General features: G+C 40.4%; 3 protein-coding genes across 7 annotated transcripts; 1 reads left to right on the top strand and 2 right to left on the bottom strand.

The window, feature by feature from the left end:
• Positions 1 to 167: 167 nt before the first annotated feature.
• On the bottom strand, positions 168 to 12855 carry LOC114553830 (tubulin monoglycylase TTLL3). Of its 4 annotated transcripts, none has more exons than XM_028575231.1 (14): positions 12817 to 12855; positions 7237 to 7386; positions 6208 to 6294; positions 5952 to 6055; positions 5261 to 5447; positions 5112 to 5167; positions 4835 to 4963; positions 4625 to 4739; positions 3340 to 3628; positions 3096 to 3244; positions 2776 to 3019; positions 1186 to 1445; positions 881 to 1056; positions 168 to 789 (listed from the first exon to the last, which is right to left on the bottom strand). In XM_028575231.1, the coding sequence occupies exons 2-14, from the start codon at positions 7334 to 7336 to the stop codon at positions 289 to 291; spliced, it is 2397 nt and encodes a 798-aa protein (XP_028431032.1). In that variant the 5' UTR covers positions 7337 to 7386; positions 12817 to 12855; the 3' UTR covers positions 168 to 288. The 4 variants fall into 4 exon arrangements, with proteins under 4 accessions (XP_028431032.1, XP_028431031.1, XP_028431029.1 ...); XM_028575230.1 differs by lacking the exon at positions 12817 to 12855 and adding an exon at positions 12013 to 12335; XM_028575228.1 differs by lacking the exon at positions 12817 to 12855 and adding an exon at positions 8205 to 8303.
• Positions 11772 to 14372, top strand: hmces (5-hydroxymethylcytosine binding, ES cell specific). Of its 2 annotated transcripts, XM_028575234.1 has the most exons (8): positions 11772 to 11889; positions 12049 to 12259; positions 12637 to 12780; positions 12898 to 13062; positions 13451 to 13605; positions 13692 to 13722; positions 13819 to 13884; positions 13980 to 14372. In XM_028575234.1, exons 2-8 carry the CDS (start codon positions 12071 to 12073, stop codon positions 14166 to 14168), a joined length of 939 nt encoding a protein of 312 aa, XP_028431035.1. In that variant the 5' UTR covers positions 11772 to 11889; positions 12049 to 12070; the 3' UTR covers positions 14169 to 14372. The 2 variants fall into 2 exon arrangements, with proteins under 2 accessions (XP_028431035.1, XP_028431034.1); XM_028575233.1 differs by having other exon boundaries at positions 13692 to 13884.
• rab7a (RAB7a, member RAS oncogene family) lies at positions 14366 to 20483 on the bottom strand. The gene is made up of 6 exons (XM_028575235.1): positions 20088 to 20483; positions 17965 to 18027; positions 17585 to 17711; positions 16347 to 16565; positions 16037 to 16165; positions 14366 to 15910 (listed from the first exon to the last, which is right to left on the bottom strand). Exons 2-6 carry the CDS (start codon positions 18015 to 18017, stop codon positions 15815 to 15817), a joined length of 624 nt encoding a protein of 207 aa, XP_028431036.1. The 5' UTR covers positions 18018 to 18027; positions 20088 to 20483; the 3' UTR covers positions 14366 to 15814.
• Between the last annotated feature and the right edge of the window lie 883 nt (positions 20484 to 21366).

Genomic DNA, 21366 nt, shown 5'->3' with positions numbered 1-21366 from the left:
ACTTCGCTGTGAACATGTAATGAAAATATGTTCTACGAAAGAAATAATCCCTGTACAAATTCTTGACAACCTGTTCTGTGGAATATCCAAAATTAAAAAAACAGGGGCCCTCCTGTGTGAGTCACATTATTGAAACTAAAGTAGTGAGTGAAAACAAGACATAGCAATCTATTAAAGTCTGACTTTATTATGATGTAGGCCAAAAAAAACCTGCAAAAAGAAAGTTCAAGCTGAAGGACGATGGATGTGGTATGTGGATGGTTTAACAAACCTTCTTTTGAAAGTCTTTTAGGCACTCAAGGTGCTGGTGGTTGCTTGCCTGGACTGTTTTGGAACATTAATCTCCAAAGACAAAGTAGGGCCTTGGTGCTTCTCTGTGGTACAGGGTTGGTCTTTCTCTGAGCAGACTTTAGATACTTCTGGTCTCCTCTTCCACAAAAGTACAGAGTGAGACTGGTCACTAATAGGCAGGTGGATGGACTTCACAGTCATTGGCAGGTGAATTGTGAAGGTTTCAATAGGGAAGGGCCCAGGCGGCTCAGAAGGAAGAGGAGGAGGTGGCAGGACCCCACTGCTGATGTTTTTGAGCGGAGCCTCTGCACTCTTCAACAACATCTTAGGCAGAGGCTTTACTTTTTCTCCTGCAGGTTCCTTCTCTTTGACAGGACGGCGGCGTTTCGGTGCTGAACGGTTGGAGGACCTCAGTGGAGGAAGTGGGCAGGGGCACTTGACTTTGAAGCCCTCAACAAGTAGATTGACTCCTACATACTGTGGCACGTCAACTGCTGCCTAGAGACCAAAAGTGACATCTTAAGTAATGTATATCAATCTCAAAATGTGAGCCATTTGAATGTACACTATAACTATCACTCTTTCTTACCTGTCTATATATGAGCTGAAAGTCTCCAGTGTTTGCAGTGCGGTCCGCCCGCCAGTCCAGGACGACTCGTAATGTGTCTTCTTGCACAGCAGTACAGAGGCGGGCTGTCACAGGCGTGGAGGGAGCCATTGTGGGACTGGCATTGAGTTCTAACAGCCATGGACGCAGGTCATGACCTAAGAAAAAGAGAACCAAATAACCAAGTGGTGATCATTCCGTCTGTTTTCATAGTCAAAAATACATAAAAACATTAAAAGGTAATCTAAATTAGAATTGAATGCCATGTTACAGTGATCTCATCCTACCGAACATAAAGTCAGCCCCGTAGAGCTCAAATGTGTTTTTGCGTGACTCCATCAGATCCTGTGTTGTCTGTAATGCGTGGATCACAGCCCTCTTCATCCCGGGGACTACCACTGTCTGCCACTGAGCTTCCTGGCCCTGGCTGGACAGAAAGGTCCTGAACTGGTCATCCGACCACATATTATCTGCTGGGATACCACGATGACGCTGTTGGGAGGGTCTCAGGTGCTTCTGGATGGAGTTATTGCACAGGTGGACAGAGCTGCAAAGATGGAGTAAAGAGGCCAAGATTGGAAAGAGAAATGAAAGGTCCCATAGCATGAACATTTCACTTTATGAGGTTTTTAAACATTAATATGCGTTCCCCCAGCCTGCCTATGGTCCCCCTGTGGCTAGAAATGGTGATAGGTGTAAACCGAGCCCTGGGTATCCTGCTCTGCCTTTGAGAAAATAAAAGCTCAGATGGACCAATCAGGAATCTTGCTCCTTATGAGGTCATAAGGAGCAAGCTTACCTCCCTTTTCTCTGCTTTGCCTGCCAAGAGAATTTGGCCCACCCATGAGAGAGAGACATCATGGCTTTCAAACGAGCAAAGTGGCAGTTGGTCAAGGCCACACCCCCACCCTCCACCTTGCCCCCCCCACCCCTCCTCCTCAATAGCTACAGACACAGAAATGGCACATCCTAAGGAAAGCTCATTGTGGGACTGGCTCTAGTGGCTCTAATTCTGTACCAAGTCTGAATTCCGGGAAAGAGACTTCAGATACAGTATTAGGGGACCACTAAGGTCTAAAAGCATCCAAAGAGCACCATGTCATGGGACCTTTAATGAAAATTGGTGATAAGGAATGGAGAGAAGTATAATGAGACATGATGATTAGAGAAATGACACAAGGCCCTCACTACTTGTACTCTCCAGTTTGCCTTCAAACTATCTTTGACTAAGGTAATATTTACCATGTGATCAGACCAAGACATATTTAGTAACAGGTATAAAAAAAACTAAAATCTGATTATGAATTTTAAAATTAGTCATTGAAGTGATCAGACATGCCTGATTGCTATAATTCTACCAGGTTAGAGAAATGAACGGCAAGAAAGTAGAGAAGGGGTGGGTAGGAAAAGTGTTTATAGAAGTTCTTTTTTTACAGTGTTTACTTGGCGCATTTCTCATTTGTTGCTTATAATTTGTGCAACTTTGGTGGAGGTAGAAGAAGCACTTTTGTATATACTACACAGTAAGTGGGAAGGTATTTTAGAGCCAGTTTGCAATTTTGTTGCGTTGAGTTGATTTGAAAGTTGCTAATATACCCACAGGATAACATCTATTTTCATGCCACACAAAATCAGATCTCCCGCCAAAAATGACAAGCATAACCATAACCTGTGTTGCCTTTCCCTTACTCTGTATCTTTCTCGAAATTCCCTTTTAAATTTAATGTTCATCTGGTTTTGTATTTGCTTCTTCTTTACCTGGTAGAGCGCGTGCCCAAAAATAGAGGTTTACTCCTCGACGCAGCGGCCGCGGGTTCGACTCTGACCTGCTGCCCTTTGATGCATAAACAAACTTAAAAAAATAATCACTGTCTTACCTATCCAGCGTGTCTAGCGAATAAGGCTGCGTAGAGAAGCGCAAATAGCACTTTTTATAGAACCACACAGTCAGGGGGTTCCAGTCGGTGACCAGGAACCACTGGCGCACGTCAAATTTGGTGCCATAGATCAGCAAGGGGCGCTCCAGGTACTTCTGCACCACCCACTTGCTTTCTTTGATTATGGTTGGATCACTGTCCACCAGCCTGAGGATCTGATCCAGACGCCTGGTGCATTTGATCCCTAGAAGGCAGGTGTGGCAGGTCAGCCAGGACTCTGTCAGATATTTGGAACTCTTTGATAGTGTCTGACCTCTCACCTCTGCCCCTGGACTTAGCTCCAGGTTTGATGATCCAGATGTTGTGTATGCCGTCTATGTGCAGCTGTGGACTGACCTCCACCAGCCTCTGTAGCATGGCTTTGCAGCAGGTCACGAAATGATCACTGTTCTCGATCTCTGCTCCTCCACTGAGCGAGGAAACAGAGAGAGGGAGGGACTGTAGTGAGACACTGAAGAGCACTTTGGTTTCCTTTTATCTCACATACGCACACACAGTACTCACTGAACAACAAGGTAGTAACTGTTGATAAACTCTGCCCACTCCTCATTTGTAAGTGTTTGTGGTGTCTCCAAGTTTATGTCTATGTCATTATGCTGCAGACTCTCGAGAAACTCGTGGCACACTTTGAGTGCGCTGTTAATCATTTTGGAAAGGACCACTGGTCTAGATCGCCGCTTGCTTAGTTTCCCCTCAGCCCGAATGTTGTGGCTCATTCCCTCTCCCTGAACACCCTGCTCCCTCTCCACAATGTACTTCAAAAAACTGGTGCAGGCTGTCCTCTTGTAGTCCTCTACACAAAAGACAGAGACAGAGAGGCAATTATTCTAAGCGTTCTCTATGAGTGAAAGTACAGTAGAAGGATGTTGGAAATATATTAAAGGTCCCATGTGATGAAAAAGTTCCCCCAGCCTGCCTATGGTCCCCCAGTGGCTAGAAATGGTGATAGGTGTAAACCGAGCCCTGGGTATCCTGCTCTGCCTTTGAGAAAATGAAAGCTCAGATGGGCCGATCTGGAATCTTCTCCTTATGAGGTCATAAGGAGCAAGGTTACCTCCCCTTTCTCTGCTTTGCCCACCCAGAGAATTTGGCCCACCCATGAGAGAGAGAGAGACATCATGGCTTTTCAAACAAGCAAAGTGGCAGTTGGTCAAGGCCCCCCCTCTCTCTCTCCTCCTCAATAGCTACAGACACAGAAACACATCCTAAGGAAAGCTCATTGTGGGACTGGCTCTAGTGGCTCTAGTGGCTCTAGTGGCTGTAATTCTGCACCAAGGCTGAATTTCGGAAAAGAGACTTCAGATACAGTATTAGGGGACCACTAAGGCCTATATAAAAGAGACTTCAGATACAGTATTAGGGGACCACTAAGGTCTATATAAAAGAGACTTCAGATACAGTATTAGGGGACCACTAAGGTCTATATAAAAGAGACTTCAGATATAGTATTAGGGGACCACTAAGGTCTATATAAAAGAGACTTCAGATACAGTATTAGGGGACCACTAAGGCCTATATAAAAGAGACTTCAGATACAGTATTAGGGGACCACTAAGGTCTATATAAAAGAGACTTCAGATATAGTATTAGGGGACCACTAAGGTCTATATAAAAGAGACTTCAGATACAGTATTAGGGGACCACTAAGGCCTATATAAAAGAGACTTCAGATACAGTATTAGGGGACCATTAAGGCCTATATAAAAGCATCCAAAAAGCACCATGTCATGGGACATTTAAAAAGCGATACGTGCAAGTTAGTTCGAAGGGCCGTGAAGTCAGATCTGACCAATGAAAGCGTGCTTCTCATCCTCTGCTCCTAGTCTGTAACAGCGAGGGAAGAAGGTGTCTGGGTCAGCTGAGTCAAACCAGTGCAGGTTCCTCAGGTTCACACACAACCCCACCTGACAAACAAAAGACAAATATTGATGGTGGGCGTGACAGGAGACCATTGAATTTTATTTTTTTTGCTGTAAGAAATAATAGCATATAAATGTACCTTGGTGGTGAAGCTGCCTGCTTTTGCAAAATGATTGGTGATCTGTTCTTTTTGCAAGCTGTTGTTGTTGATGGCGTCTCTACGGTTTGTCCAATAGAAATAAACCATTTCATTCCGCACCAGGCGAGACTGTATGAGTAGGGGGAAAGCATGAGAGCTGTATCTGTTGCATTTTGCGTTGACAAACCTCAATGTTTTAACAAGGTAAGCAGCAAACTTTCCCTTGCATGTTGCAGATCACCATATGTTAGCCTACAACCTTAGAAGTTATTTTTACCATGAGATCATATAGTCCATCTGGATCCTGCTCTTTCTCGACACTGTCGGAGTTGTCTGAAAAAAAAGTGCAATGTAAATTAATGATGGGATATAGATAGACATCCACACCCAGTAATATTAGGAATAGCATTTGTGAAACAGTCACACTTTCATCTAGATCACCGTCATCGTCATCGCTGTCACCAGCATCATTAGAGCTGGCTCTGCCCTCATCGCTGTGGCGCTGGTGAGCATGGTGATTTGGGGGATGCACACGCTGCTCCACCCAGCCTCTAGACCTCAATGCTGCCCTGATGACAGGGTAAGGGCCCTGGATATAGAATACCTTATGCATCTGGGAGGAATGAAAGCAGACATGGATAATGTACGTGACCACATAAATGTTTTGTATACATCAGGTAGTCTCGCTTTGCCAGACCTTCCTCCACAGCGCTGCGGAGGAAGGTCCGGCTAGTCCAAACAGCATTCCAAGACTTGAGAAAAACGTGCTCTGGTTTACTGGCATTTCTTTAAACCAATCACAATCTTCATGGGCAGTGCTAAGCACCGGGCAGAGCCATTGTGACTCTGCAAAATATTTTGGTGGAACATGAGTACGTTCAAAAGTTTTTTTAGTCGTGCAACAGAAAACTCAGATTGGACAGATAGTCTAGCTAGCTGTCCGGATATAACCTGCAGAGCTCTAAGGAGCAGTTAACCATAGTCCTTATAAATCCACCGGAGTTTAAAATTCCAAGACAAAGAAAGAGTAAGGAAACAGACATCCGGCCAAAAAGAATGAAATCCGGTGGAATATGTGGATATAGACTATACTGTACATCCAGTAATGTTAACTCACCTTGACAGCTTTGTCCGCAAGAGCTTTGGCTGTCCTCACTCTCTCTGGGTTAAGAGCAGGTAAGCTGACAAAACTGCGGCGAACTTTGCCCTCAGCAGGTGTACCTGACACACAAATCAAAACTTCTGTTGAGTAAATTATCCTGTTATTTGTCTATAAAGCTAGTCAGAGATGACACTGTTCATGCAGTATGAGGAGTACTATACCAAGTTAACTCATTCATCGTGTTGGTTGTCAACCTGCAGGGTAAACCTACTTGTTTGCGGGCTTTTGCCTTCATCTTGGTTGCATCGCTGGACCACAGCTGTGACCTTCTGATCCTTGGATGAGCCTCCTGTTTCCCCTGCAGTAACCGTAGGATTGTTACAGTACACAGTATATAATATTTTGGTACAATGGCTCATGTAAATACATTTGCAAAGTGAGCCAGAAGGCCATGTTGTAAGCTTGTCATAACATAAATGGAAAAGCCTGCTTCAATGGCATAACATGCCAACATGTACTGTAGCAGTCAAGTACCATGAAGGAGGAGACAGAAGAATATACACAAACACCTGTATACAGTTTCTTACAACATAGCATTATTTGCAACTGTAATTTATCTATTACAAAACAAAATGTCCACACATTTGCTGATCAATAAGATATATTATTATATTCTATATGCATTTATATGCCTAAATGCATAAAAAATAAACCCAATATAACTGGACAGCACATAGATGTAATAAGCATACACGGTACCTGTACCATTGTGATGGAAAAGCCAAAGAGTGTAACTAAAGATTAAGGCTTGACATATTCAGCGTGGAGCCAAAAATAGCAAAGCCATGAAACTTTAATAAGTGGCCTCTGAGTTCAAACATTTGGTCACCTGTCCTTAATGCGATCTCATGATTAATTTAGCATTCATGATCTATAAGCTCACTCTATGAATGTAGTCCTTTTGGAGGTGTGAAATCATACAGAAGTTAAGTTTCAGTTTAGAAATGGGTCCCTCAGCAGCAAGTTCTGCAACCTCTGTGACTAATTTGTAATTGTTTGACAATGTGAAGTCATAAAATGACAAAGTTACAATCAGAATATAGGCCTGTGTTACTGCTACAAGACTTGTGAATCAATTTGGGAGTAGTAGATGGTTACAATCCTCGGTTATGAATTATGGTGATAGGCCCACCCTTTGATTAATATTTGAAGAAAATACATCTCCAGTATTATTTGTCTGGTCCTTGGGTCCATGTTCAGATGGGAGCAGTGTTTTCATTTGTTGCTATCTGTCCCTCACCACTGTCTGGGCATGGTATGCAGCGTCTGTCAGAAGTCTGGTGTCCCAGCTGGACAGACTGTTTGGACCTGGTGGCCTCCATATTAACATCAGCTCTCATTCTTCATAGGAACCCTTTCTTTGGCTCTGCTTCATGGTTTGATCAGATGGCTGCAGAGGACACAGACACACAGCATTTATGGGGAAACAATCATACAGTGTAAAGGCGTATTCAAAAATTGTAAATCAGACTCTCTCCAAGCGCACTGGACTATAAAGTAGGTCAAATTGCTATGCAGGAGACAGCTTGGCTACACCTGTCAGGTTTGTACCTAACACTCCAGGTAGGGCGTGATACTAGTCGGATTTCATTCATCCTTTTCAACAGGGGCCCGAAACTAGATACAAATCCCAACAACAACAACAACAACAACAGCAAATTAAAATCCTACTGTAATCTATTTTACACAGAAATCACTCACATCAGACTATAGGTCGCCTGCAGCACACACAAAAGTATGTGTTCCCATGTATATATTTTTATTCTAATAATAACTAACGTTAATACTTGCAATAGACCTTTTTCACGGCAGACATGTTGACATGTCATAGTAGGAAAAGCACAGGTGTATTTAAAACCATTAATGATGGCTGCATTCCACTTAGGAGAGGCCCTGGTATTGTGCATGCTGACTCACTGAAATATCTTACTGGAACACTTGATGGAGTTGAGCCATCGTTAAGGTTATCAATGTCAGCTGTGCTTTTCCTACTATGACAACTCAAAATGTCTGCTGTGAAAAAGGTCCATAAAGCCACCACAGACTACAAGTCCTTTTTGTGTTTAACTAACGTAACGTTAATAACATCACAGTTACAACCTTGTCATTGCCACAATCTTTTTAAAACTTATTGGCAAAGTAGCTACCAAAGCCTTAACCATTGTAAGCAAAGCTTCGACCTCATGGTTCAGTGTTTGTTCCTCTTACCTGCTGAAGTCCACTGGTGTATTAATAACTCCGTAGACATATGACTATCTCCCGTGCACGGTCTTTTATATATGTCAATGTGCACGGTGCGCCCGACTCTCGACCTGTTTATAGTTACCACGGCAACCGCTGGATAGCTCCAGAAGCACACCGGACCCGCCCTTCAATAGCTACTATTGGCTAGGCGTCTATGCTTACGCAAGGTAACGTAACCTGATTTGTTCAGGTCCTATCTCCTGACCAATCGGCTATCCTAACCTTAACCACCATATAATAGTGGGATTCGTAATTTTGCCAACCAAATGGTGAGTTTACAACGTTACAGAACCTTGACGTTTATACCTTTTATATATGGCAATGGTTTATACATGGCAGCGGCTTTTAGTTTGACGTATTGTACAACAACATTCCTAACGTTATTATTTTATGGCATAATGTTTTCTTTTCTTTCGGCTGTATAGGCTACTTAAATCATTTTTAACTTGCGCAAATTGCACATTAGTCTTACTTGCAATGGCGTGTTAAAGAACGAATTATGTATTTGTTGTGATTATAGTCATATTGAATTATTAAATACGGTAACGTTCTTTTTGTTTTATTAAATGCAATTATACAAATATGGTGAACAACATAGATCAAAAATACTACCTATATACACAAAATATATGATTTATGACATTAAGTGAGAATATTAAAGACAGATTACATAAAAATAAATAAAACAACATGAACATACACAAATAAAATCATATTCAATCAGAGGATTCGGGGGGAGCTCTCGCCTTTCTAAATCCTAGCTGTACCTATAGGCTACTTTTTAGTTGTTTAACAAAGTGTGACTCGAGTAAAAAAAAAAAACAGTTCTATAAGAAGAGGTCTAGCTAGGCTATTAGGCCATGAATTATACATTTTCTGTTTGTGAATATACGGTAAAATTTGCCATATTAGAAATGTAGGCTCAGAGAGGCTACTATAGTGACAGTATCTGGATTACTATAGAAACAGATAATATCTCTAAGGTTAAAAGAGTAGACAGACTTAGTGAGTTCAAAAAAGTAAGATCTGTCCAAAATCTTTTGGATATTGCGCAATAATAATAATAAAAAAAGTTTCCTAATAAAATGTAGAGAAAGACGTGTCAATGTCTGTATATTTAGCAATTGGGATAATTAGCAGGGTATGTGTATACTATATAAGGAAAAAGCCAAGCCCTGCTCCAAATGTCCATGTTCTTTTTCTTTTCTGCCTACTATGCACATACAGACAAGTCATTAGGTAATATCCAACTACCTCTAGATGCGATCTTTTGTAAGGATATTAACTGCGAGGATGAGAAGCATAGGAGAGATATATGCTCCATGTATTCTGACATAGTTCATTTTCTGTATGAAGGCAGTAAGCCCTATTATAAATATAAAAAAAATAATAACCATAACAACAAGCCTGGCTGGAAGGAGTATGTGTCTGGATATCATACGGAGGCACGGGAAGCCACTAAATCATGGGCTATTGCTGGTAGGCCTCGACAGGGTCGAGTATAAGAAGCTCACTAATGCAAGATATAAGTATGCCATTCGCTTTATACGCAAAAATGAGCAGGCCATGAGGGCTGATTCCATGGCAAAGAAACTCATAGGTAGCAATGTTAATGATTTCTGGAAAGAGGTGAGAGCTCTTAATAACTGCAAGACATCTTTACCATGCACTGTTGAAGGCATCTCCGGACCAGAGGAAATTGCTGAGTTATGGCGACAGCACTATAGTACTTATTCAACTGTATTCATACTGATTTGTATAAAGTAGAACACATTGAGAGCAATACTTTGCTGGAATCAATGGTGATTATGTCACATGAGGTACACCAAGCCATACATAAGCTTTCTAATAACAAAGCTAGTGGATTGGATGATATTTCTGCTGAGCATCTTAAAAATGCCAGTATAAGAATAGCTCCCTTGCTCGCCATTTGCTTTACTGTTTTTATGATACATGGTGTATTGCCAGACTTAATGTTGGCTGTTCTTTTAGTTCCAGTTATTAAGGACAAAGCTGGGAAGATCGACAGTTTAGATAACTATAGGCCTATAGCTTTAGCGAGCATATTATCAAAGGTACTAGAAAAGATTCTGTTGGACAGATTAAATGAATTTATTAACACCACCGACAACCAGTTTGGGTTTAAAGCTAAACATGGCACTGACTTGTGTATATATGCCCTAAAGGAAATTGTGAACAAATATAGAGATAAAAACTCATCAGGTCTTATGTGTTTTATTGATGCTTCTAAAGCATTTGACCGCATAAATCATGACAAATTATTTAACAAATTAAGGCAAAGAGGGGTGCCCAAGTATATTGTGAGAATTTTAGCTTACTGGTGCTCACCAGACTATGCAAGTGAAGTGGGGCAATAGTCAGCTTTTTTTTGGGGTTGGTAATGGAGTCAGACAAGGGGGTATTTTGTCACCGGCTCTTTTTAATCTTTATATGGATGATCTGTCCAGGCAGTTGAGAGCCTGTAACACTGGGTGCATGATTGGTAATTCAGTAGTGAACCATATTATGTATGCTGACGACCTTGTGATGATTTTTAGCCCAAGTAGTGCTGGATTACATTCTTACAATCTGTTCGGTATATGGTGTGGAACATGATATTAAATATAACGCCAAAAAGAGTGTTGTCATGATCAGTAGAACTAAAGATGATAAAGGTTTGAATTTCCCTGATTTTAAATTGGCTAATAATACGCTTAGTGTCTGTGAAAGGGTGAAATACCTTGGTCATTTTATCACGGATAAAATGACAGATGATGAAGATATTTACAGGCAATGTCGCATGATGTATGCACAAGCCAATAGTCTCTTACGTAAATTTAGGGCATGTACGGCTGGTGTAAAGATATCTCTGTTCAAAGCATATTGCACACCGTTGTATACTGCGCACTTGTGGTCAAACTATAAAAAGGCAAGTCTTTTAAAATTGAAAGTAGCATATAATGACGCAATGAGAATATTACTCACAAAACCAAGATGGTGTAGTGCAAGTGAGATGTTTGTGGTTGCAAGAGTGAATACCTTTCATGCTGTTTTAAGAAACCTAATGTTTAAATTCATGTGTCGGCTTGATGGGTCACAAAATGAAATAATAATGGGCTTAACTGACATACGTCTAAGCACTACACGCTACCAATCCCGTATGTGGAAACATTGGTATAATTGTCTCCTGGTAGAACAATAATTTTTTTTTTTTTTTTTGTTTGTTTTTTTATATTTATTAAATGTGTAGGTAGGTGTGTATGCATGTGCGTTTATTGATATGTATTTATGTATTGTTGTGGGTGATTTGGACCTTGAGTCTGTAATAAAAGTTTTGATTTGTTTGTATTTTGAATATTTATGTTTTTTGTCATCTTGCTCTCTTGCGAGACTCTTGACGAGACTCTCGCGTCCGCTGCCCGACCCATTCATATGTCAATGTGCCCGACCAATGTGCCCGACTAACCTTATCCATCTCGCGAGACTTTCGCAAATCTAGTTAACCAGACAAATCCCTCCCCAAACCTATGATTCAAACACACACGTACCAAACAGTCTATGACACGGACACACATGAACAAGCACACGCTCATAATATAATACAATAAGGGCATCTTAACTATATATATTTTAAAACACTAGAAAACAGGTAAGCCGAGCAACGTTTTTAAACGGTGCCTCAACTTAACAGTATAGACAGTAAAAAACCAATGTTTTGTTTCCTGAAATTAACTCAAGCTAACATGCTAACACCGAAGAATTGTTAACTTACTTAGCTAGCTCAACATTTGTTGAACCTCTTTCTCAGGTGGTCGGGAAGTTCCCGTAAAATGTGTGGAAGAACTGCGTGTACTCTTGCTCCTGACGAGGTGAGCCGAGCCTGCTCCTACAGAAACCGAGGAGGGCAGCGTAGACAGCCCCGCTGGAGGGATGGAGATGCGGACAAATACCACCCCTCTTACAACAAGAGCCCACAGTCTATGAGTCCCGTCCTGCTTTCCCAGAGGCATTTTGATAAGGTAAGGTAACAACCGTGCCTGAGTGAAATGCATACACTGTTTCAATTGAAGGACGCCAAATAGGTAACGTAGACGTGAAGATTTCGCCCTAAACCTAAACCTGAACCACATCTTAACCCTGGCCTAACCTTTGGAGGGGGGCGCTACGCACTTTTTCAGGAGGGAAACTGACTTCTACACATCACCGGTTATCTGTTAATGATTCATTACGGACACATAACAATATACTGTACAGCGCATGCAACACCACAAATCATAAACTCCTCTCTGTCACAGTCTCGACAATATGGGCCATTGTAAGCCCCCCAAAGGGTAATTTGTACTGCAGGGTTATGGCATTAAATAACCTTGTATTGTGTTCACTCCTATGTCTTCAGAATGCTCCGGTTGATGAGTGTGTGTTGGCCTCCATGCGTTGGGGCCTGGTACCTGCCTGGTTCAAGGAGAATGACCCGAGCAAGATGCAATACAGCACCAACAACTGCCGCAGTGAGAATATATTGGAGAAAAAAACATACAAGGTGCATGCAGTTTAATGCACCGCAAAGCTATATTACCTTTCCTGTGTTTGATGTCTTGGTCTCTGTGCTGGATGCATGCACACACTAGTGTCTAATCATTTTGCCATCTTCCAAAAGGACCCTCTGATAAAAGGGCAGCGCTGTGTGATCCTGGCTGATGGCTTTTATGAGTGGAGGAGGAAGGAAAAAGACAAGCAGCCTTTCTTCATATACTTCCCTCAGGCTCAGGGAACCAGTCATGAGAAAACCGAGGATCACCCCACAAGCCCAGCTTGCAATAAGGTGAATTCAGAGACAGTGTGCCCTCCAGAGGAGGCCTCCCATGACTTGACAGAGGTTCATATTGGAAATTCTATAGAAATATAAGCTCCATGAACATTTGCTTTCATCCAGAATAGAAGTAGAGAGAATGCAGCTGTGGCGGAAATTACCATGGCTGAAAATATCCTGTGTGGGAGAGGAGTCAAAGCAAAAATGTGCATGTGTCCACCAGGTGTTTATTTACCATTCATACTATATACAAACCCATGCTTCAGTTTTGATTCTGGTGCTAGGCTAAAAAGTGTAAAAAAAAATTACAACCATTCCAACAAAATGTCTCACTTTTTATTCATAAAACCTGCTTATTCTTGTGGCCATACCCCTCTGCTCTATGCTATGTGTTGGCCAGGGAGGAGAAGCACCAGGTGAGTGGACTGGATGGAAGTTGCTGACTATGGCTGGACTGTTTGACTCCTGGACACCTCCAGGTGGTGGAGAACCCCTTTACACATACAGTGTAATCACTGTTAATGCTTCCCCAAGCCTGGAAAGCATCCATGATAGGTAAGGCTAGTTAATGGGGAAAGTTTTTTTTTTTTCTTCATTTGTGTCTGTATGAAATCCTAAATTACTGTGTGGTTGTGTTTTAGAATGCCAGCAATCCTGGATGGAGAGGAAGAAGTGAGAAGATGGCTGGATTTTGGAGATGTGAAGTCTCTAGATGCCTTGAAACTGCTCCAGTCTAAAAACACTTTGACTTTTCATCCTGTCTCTCAGCTAGTAAACAACTCCCGCAACAACTCTCCAGAGTGCCTTCAGCCAGTTGATCTCAAAAGCAAAAAGGTATCAGATTTACTTTGGTATTTTTTTGTCACTGTAATAGGAAAATGTAGGTCTTAAGTGGTTTAAGCTGACAAATCTGACCCTTGACCCCCTAGGAGCCCAAGCCCACAGCCAGCAGTAAGATGATGATGAGCTGGCTGACAAGCAGCACACCTTCAAAGAGGAAGGAGCCCAACACATGTGGGAGTAAAGAAGAGAGCGAAAGCAAAAAGGTTCAGTGCAAGTCTACAGGAGCACTTCAGCACTGGCTTCAGGGAGCTAATAAGAAACCAAGAGACAAATGAAGATATGAACTGGGACTAAAAACTCTGCAGTGTTTAAAAGAGCATTTAGGCATTTTTATTCCATTACTATTTTGACAGTTTTTGAAAAACGTATGCTTTTGCTTAGTCATTTTTAAATGCAATAAAAAAAAAATGCTACACAGATACTTATACAATATTTAAAATTATCAATAAATGTCAGAAATAAACACAGCATGCTTTATTCAAGAATTTTATTACCCTTATTACTTGAAACGCAAAGACATTTCATAACAATGTAGATGCTATGCATTTATCATATTAATATATAATGATGAATGCCAATACTTCACCCCCTCCCCCCCCAATTTTGTTTTTTAAGTTACAGTATGTATGCTTTTTTGTAATCTATAATGCATTTCAACATTTTAACATAATAGGAACAGACAGTTAAAGATCTGATCAGTTAAAAGAAATGTCAAGCACTTTTGTTTGCCAACACGAGCAACGGGCAGAGTCAGATATGGAGATTTACAACACAACTTTTTGCCTTCCCTACACAATGATTGAGAGGTTTGCAAATATACAAAGTCTTGCAATAGTTGACAGTAAAAAGAAACCTACTAACTAATAGCATCAGTTATGAATATACTTGAGAAAAGTCTCTCCAGGACATCAGGTAGAATGACATGCTGTCTTCATTTTGTTCATTCCCACGTCAAATGTTTGTACCATGAATAACTTGATTACAAAATGAACTTTCATTAGGGACCGCACCTACATCAAGGAGCTGAGTCTGCATTCACACAACGTCCTCAACCCGAGCTACAATTGCATTTATTGTGGCTCCAAAATGAGATGTCTGAAAGTCTTCAGCAATTGTGGATGACAGCAAAGTGCAAAAGAAAAAAAAATATGTACACACTTGTATGATGGACTTTTCATGGAACTGGATTTTATAATTATTTGCCAAATAATGAAAATCAGCAGGCAGCATAATAATGTGACCCACATGCACAGTCTCATCTTCACTACTTATGTTTTTTTTTTTTTTTTTTTTTTTTAGCTTGCATGAGGTTAAGTGAAACCATGGTTACAAGTGTTTTTTAGATTCAAACAAATTTAAGCCACAACACAAATGAGTAAAATGGGGGGGAGCAGTGTTTCCTCTATTCATGCCACAGTGGCGGGCCGTGAAAGTAAGAAAACTACCACTGCTAAAGAAACTGATTTAAAAAACATAACAAAAAAAAATAAACATTAGTTTTCCAACTTTACTGGTCAACACAAACATGTAGAGATAATGCTTTGATTTATCACGTGAAGTATCCAAATAAAAGCAGTTGGATATATTTATGGAACTGAAAATGAGGTTAGCCCAAACCACCACCGCCATGAAAAAGTACATAGGGAAACACTGAAGTAATAAGCATTGTACAAGTAAGTTCCATAATGTTTCCCTAAGGTGTTCTTTGGGCTAGGAGACTCACATTTTATAGAAAATGTGTGTTTTGTATACATGAGGTGAGTGCAGCATGTTTGTGTGTAGTAGTATACTCAATGAGTTGGATGCTGCTTGTATGTTGGGCATTAAGGATTAACACAGTGGGCCATGGGATAAGGGATGTATAGACAAGGCAAGACAGGGTAGTGAGGGCCCTCCCTCCCCAGAAGATCTTTCCGATTCCTCAGCAGCTGCAGGTCTCCGCTGACGGCTTGGCTCGCTCGTTCCTGTCCAGCTTTATTGGCTCAGGGAACTCGTTGTACAACTCCACTTCGGTCTCCTGAAATCAGACAACATAGTTGCATCACTCAGCTCCCACAGAAACAGATGCTGATGAATGTTATTTCTCAACATTCACAAGACTGGGTCAAACTGTCGGATAGGATTTCCTGCTGGCCTCCGTTACCTGTTTAAGGGCATTGCGTGCAATAGTCTGGAAGGCCTGCTCCACATTGATTGCCTCCTTGGCACTGGTTTCGAAATATGGGATGTTGTTCTTACTTTGACACCAAGCCTGTGCTCGCTTGGTTGTTACCTGAAATAAAAAAGAGCTGATGTTATACTAAGAAACATCGGACACGCAAGAATGACTGTTTAATCCAAGTTTAAACAAATTACTGACCACAACTGTACATTTCCTAAAAGAAAGAAAAAAATACAAGTGGTGCACATGATGACACCCCTTGGCAAACATAAATGCGACTATCTGGACCCACCTGTCTGTTCTCCAGGTCGATCTTATTGCCCAGCACAACAAAGGGGAAATTCTCCGGGTCTCGAGGGCTGGCCTGGATCAGGAACTCGTCTCTCCAGCTGTCTAGAGTCTTGAAGGTGTTGGGTGCTGTCACATCAAACACCAGGACGCAGCAGTCTGCTCCACGGTAGAACGCTACGCCTAAGGACTGGAACCTCTCCTGACCTGCTGTGTCCCAAATCTGAGAATAGAGAAGACACGGTGTGTTTACATGCACAAAATAATCAGATTATTCTAAATAAAGAGCTTACGGCAATACTTTGACTGTAGTGTTTACATGGTTAACATTAACCAGATCTTCCTGATTACCGACCACTATGTGTGCGATAGCTGATGAAGTCTGGAGTTATGTGAGGTACCATACAAGCCTGCATACAAGAAACTAAGAAAATAGAAAGGGACTTTTCATTTTACCATTAATAGTGTTGTGTGCCTTTTTTATTTGTTTATGGCCATCTCCGCCTTTAATGATAGGACAGCTCAGACATGAAAGGGGAGAGAGAGGGGGGAAGACATGCAGGAAATCGTCACAGGTCAGACTTGAACCCTGGACCTTCTGCATCGAGGAATAAACCTCTACATATGTATGTCTGCTCTACCAACTGAGCTAACCGACCACAGTTGTTTGCCTTTTTAAAAAAAATTTTTTAACTCCGCATCACAAGCCATAACAATGATAATAATGTATACTTTATTAATCCCGCAAATGCACATATAATAATGTTTATGAAGAAAAACACAGCTTTGTAGATTATTTTGCCCCATAGTCACCAAAGTAAATAGTAATAGTAAAATGTCTACCATTTTTCTCTGGTCATGTAGCAACAATTTCATAATTATTTGTTTCTATCACTGCATAGACAGCCCAGTTTTATGAGAAGGCCATCTTCCCAGCAGTGAAATACTTCTTTTATTCTATTTTGACCTTAACTCAACTAACTCAACCACAGTAAAGCCATACAAATTTGTGTTCCTTAATGGATATATAAATTGCTTTTACAGAACAGACAGAAAGAAATTATGAATTTACTGTACACCATTAAAACTGTTGGTAGTCCATTGTTGTTTTTTATATCAAAACAATTTATTAGCTGTTATTGTTATTATGTTATTGTATTGATTGTTTTCAATATGATGATTGTCTTTCAATTAGAGATAAGCCAGTATGGCATTCTTGCCAGTTTCCAATTCCCTCAGTACCTGCATTGTGACAAGTCTGTCATCCACCATGACTTCTTTCGTCAGGAAATCCGCTCCTATTGTGGCTTTGTACTGGTTACTGAACTTCTTATTCACATACTGGTTCATCAACGAGGTCTTCCCAACTCTAGGAGAAAAAAATAAATCACAGAAAAACATTTAGAGCATATGATGGGCAGAGACAAGTGAAACAGAAAAAGTCACTGTGATATATTGAGCAAAGATTTGTGAAGGACAGAAAACTTTTCTTGTGTGTGTGAGTGAGCACATCAGACTACATTTAATACCCCAATTGTTTTCTTTACAATAAACCATCAGGCATCACTCCTTAGTGTTGTCCCAGTATTTTAGCTGTGAGGTTATGGCACAACAACACTCACCCGGAGTCTCCGAGGATGATGACTTTGAGTAGTACTTTCTTCCTTGATGTCATTGTGCCACAGCTGTGAAGACAAAAAAAAAAAAATAGATTAGAGGGGAAAAGAAAACTCCTAATAGAAGCAGATCAATGCTGTAGTTGCTCAAACAACATGGATACAGCCATGCTCTAGTGAGGACCCTTTTGATATGGGCCAACAGGTTTCAATGAAAGATGATAAGACCTCTGTGCATCTCGAAATACACTCCAAAGAAAAAGGCCTGTTCTAGGAATGAAACCAAGTGCAGTGTCTTACATATATGTGTTTCCTTCACTTCACAAAGAAAAAGTAATAGGGGTAAAACAATATGCCGCACCACATTGTACAATGAGGTTCTAAATACAATTCATGAAACAAACAATTCACGATGCCTTTTCTTCCTTTTCCAAAATATGTTAACAATGCAGTGCTAGGGCTGTTGAGCAGAGATGACGTCTACTATTTTTAGCACCACAGCTGGTTGTTATTGTTATACTGTAAAGTGTTGATTTTGTGATATTTAGATTACATTTATACAAACCATTCAATGGAAGAAACAACATTGTTTCATTCCAAGATAAAATTATTGTACCTTTATAAAGCTGACCATTACAATAAATTGAAAACAAAAATGTAACACACCCAGTTAATCCAAAACATACTGGATGGAATCATGACTGGTATTAATAGTTGCATGTCTAAGCTGTATTGCATCATGATGCCTTCCCACTTGAGACTTTATTTGTCCTACCAAACAGGCAGGTGTTGCACTTCAATCATTATCTACACACGGACTTGACAGATTTTAGTAACTACAGATAATTGCTACAAATTAATAGCTTTTTGGAAATAGAGGTGCACTCATTTTAAAGCTAAGCTATCCTCAGGTCTTCTTCAAATGTATGTTCATCCCCCATTTACACATCTATATTTCCTTGATATAAGATCCCTATTAAACAGAATTCCGCTTCCCATTATGTAATGCAGAACTGTCTTATTCGTTGATTTAAACATATATTATTACGTTATGTTGTAACTTAGCTCCGTGGTGCAGTCGTTTTTTTCTTAGTAATGTATAAATCACCACTTAGTAATAATTTACGTTATAACTAGGCTAAATGTACTCACATCTGGCGTACAGATTATTTTTGTACAATAACACCTGGCTGATTAAAAATGCTCATATGTGCGCCTGATCCAGACATCACCAAGCATTTCTGACTTTGACTTGTGTACTTTGTAATAATAAACCACCTCATACAGCTGTAATGACCGAAGTCCAAACTCTATTACCGATGGGCTTTAAATCATCACTCTATTCAGGTTCGACTTTGGAAAAGGCATTATTTAGGGGGGGAAAAAACAGCACAATCATATGTTTTCTCCACACATCACGTAACGTTTATAGCCACTGATGTGATTGAAAAGCCACGGCTTCAATCCACACCACTGCCATTATGAGGCAAAACTAGCATACTGGCATAAAGCTATCGGTGCTGCTCTCATAATCTGCACCCCATGACACTGTGTCAGGGACTGATCACATGGTTTTAAACACAGGACTAACGCAACCATGACTTGGCAAGCATGATTAGCACAGCAACATTCACACACCGGTAAAACCCATAGTTATGATAAATATGTCGACCTATCTGGTTGTAAATATTTCCACTTAATTAACTGACGTAGAGTCCGATCTCGACATGTTACCTAACAACCTTAAAGACATCAAACACACTTGCTAAGGTTGCCAGGGTAGAATACACACAGTACATTCGGAGATAAAAATGATAAATAACTATAGATAGATAGATAACGTTAAGCAAATGTAAAAGAACGATGAATCATAGGTTGGGAAACAGTATCATTAAAGACTCATTTCAAAACATCTAAAGCCAAACGTTCTTACAGTGTCAACTACCTAGCTAACGTTACAGTTACCATAGCTATATCAGTGACACTTCTTAATTTAAGCTAACGTTAACGTTTAGCTAAAAAAAAAAAAAAAAAAAAGGTGTATTAATAAATGTAAAACAGTTGACGACAGCTTCATTAGTAATATATATCGTTAGCGAAACCAATAACAAAAGACACCACAAACCAACCTGGGCGATGATCCTGCAGAAATAAAATATCAAAGTGGACTTTTCTTCTGCTTCGGTTGGAAGCGTTAGCTAGCTAACGCGCAGCCTAGCTAGCAGCTCCTATAAAGTCTACCGTAAAAAAACAACACGTTTAAAGCGTCGACAGCTAAATACTCTCTGATAGCTAGCCTCGCAGCTAACCCTACTTATCAAAATCAACACTGCCACTGTCGATGTATATCTCCCTTCGAGTAACAGAAGCGATTTAGCTAGTACAATGGTCTATTTCGCCCTGTTCCCGTTTGACGCTTGCTTTTCCTGTCAAGCTAACGTGCTAGCTGCTAGCCGAGTTCTGTTCACTTCCTCCAAAACAAGCTCTGTCGGTGAGGGCTGACGTCACGCACTGGACACGCCTTGTTCCACAGAAGTCTGAGAAGTAAACACAATGTGTTACGTTATAATAGCCTATAGGTTTAATGGCATTTATCTATCAAATGATATGCGTGGTCACACAGCATTTACCACATAGTAGGTACAGCTCACAATTCCATACTGCTACAATTTAAAAAAAATATGAAGCTATAACGTCATAAGAGCAAACATCAGAACAGAAACAGAAAAGCCAGTGAAAACTACCTTTGAAACTAGCTATAGCATTAAACCTTATGCTTTCCAGTTATTGTTACATCTTTTGATAACAATTGTGACTATTTATTAATGAGTATACTACAGACCAACAACATGTGGGCCTACAGATAATATACAGTCCTGTTGCAAGTGAAATGTGGCTTTTCCCCCAAAGCATGTTATTTTCAATCTTCTCTTATCTAATCTTATGTCTTTAAAAAAAAATGTTTTATTGGTTTGTTGATTTTTTTTACTTTTTTATTAGTACTGTGCACTGTTGTCTCTTTATCATGTTAAGTCAATAGTGCAGCTGATTGTGTGTGTGTGTGTGTGTGTGTGTGTGTGTGTGTGTGTGTGTGTGTGTGTGTAAAAGGAGGCTGACCCACCCATCACTCACTGTAAACCAAATCTACCTATGGGTATAAATAAACTTACCTTGACCTTGACATTGACTTTCTATTTTAATATATTAGTTCCACCAGTATACATATTTTTTCCACACGTCTTCAAAATTGAAAGGTAGCCTATATCTACTGCACAGGACCACAGTTAAGGGTTACAGCTGCTAGTATCGATAACTGAGGTATGCCTATATGCTTGTTAATATTTAAAAAGCTTCAGGAGCCTTTCATACCAGTTCCAAGTGGGATTATCAACAATTCGGCAATTCGTT

The sequence above is a fragment of the Perca flavescens genome, chromosome 4, assembly GCF_004354835.1.
Source record: "Perca flavescens isolate YP-PL-M2 chromosome 4, PFLA_1.0, whole genome shotgun sequence".
Taxonomy (NCBI): Eukaryota; Metazoa; Chordata; class Actinopteri; order Perciformes; family Percidae; genus Perca; species Perca flavescens.
This window is presented reverse-complemented; position numbering and strand designations above follow the sequence as displayed.

Excerpts from the sequence above, each read along its gene's own strand:
- LOC114553830 (XM_028575231.1), bottom strand. The coding sequence starts at position 7,336 with ATGAGAGCTGATGTTAATATGGAGGCCACCAGGTCCAAACAGTCTGTC. Across the intron at positions 4,964-5,111 it reads ATGGACTATATGATCTCATG|TCTCGCCTGGTGCGGAATGA; the intron begins GTAAAAATAACT and ends CTACTCATACAG. Across the intron at positions 3,629-4,624 it reads TGAGAAGCACGCTTTCATTG|AGGACTACAAGAGGACAGCC; the intron begins GTCAGATCTGAC and ends TCTTTTGTGTAG.
- hmces (XM_028575233.1), top strand. The coding sequence starts at position 12,071 with ATGTGTGGAAGAACTGCGTGTACTCTTGCTCCTGACGAGGTGAGCCGA. Across the intron at positions 13,063-13,450 it reads CAAGCCCAGCTTGCAATAAG|GGAGGAGAAGCACCAGGTGA; the intron begins GTGAATTCAGAG and ends TGTGTTGGCCAG. Across the intron at positions 13,606-13,691 it reads CTGGAAAGCATCCATGATAG|AATGCCAGCAATCCTGGATG; the intron begins GTAAGGCTAGTT and ends GTTGTGTTTTAG.
- rab7a (XM_028575235.1), bottom strand. The coding sequence starts at position 18,017 with ATGACATCAAGGAAGAAAGTACTACTCAAAGTCATCATCCTCGGAGAC. Across the intron at positions 17,712-17,964 it reads ATCATCCTCGGAGACTCCGG|AGTTGGGAAGACCTCGTTGA; the intron begins GTGAGTGTTGTT and ends TTTTTCTCCTAG. Across the intron at positions 16,566-17,584 it reads ACAGACTTGTCACAATGCAG|ATTTGGGACACAGCAGGTCA; the intron begins GTACTGAGGGAA and ends CTCTATTCTCAG.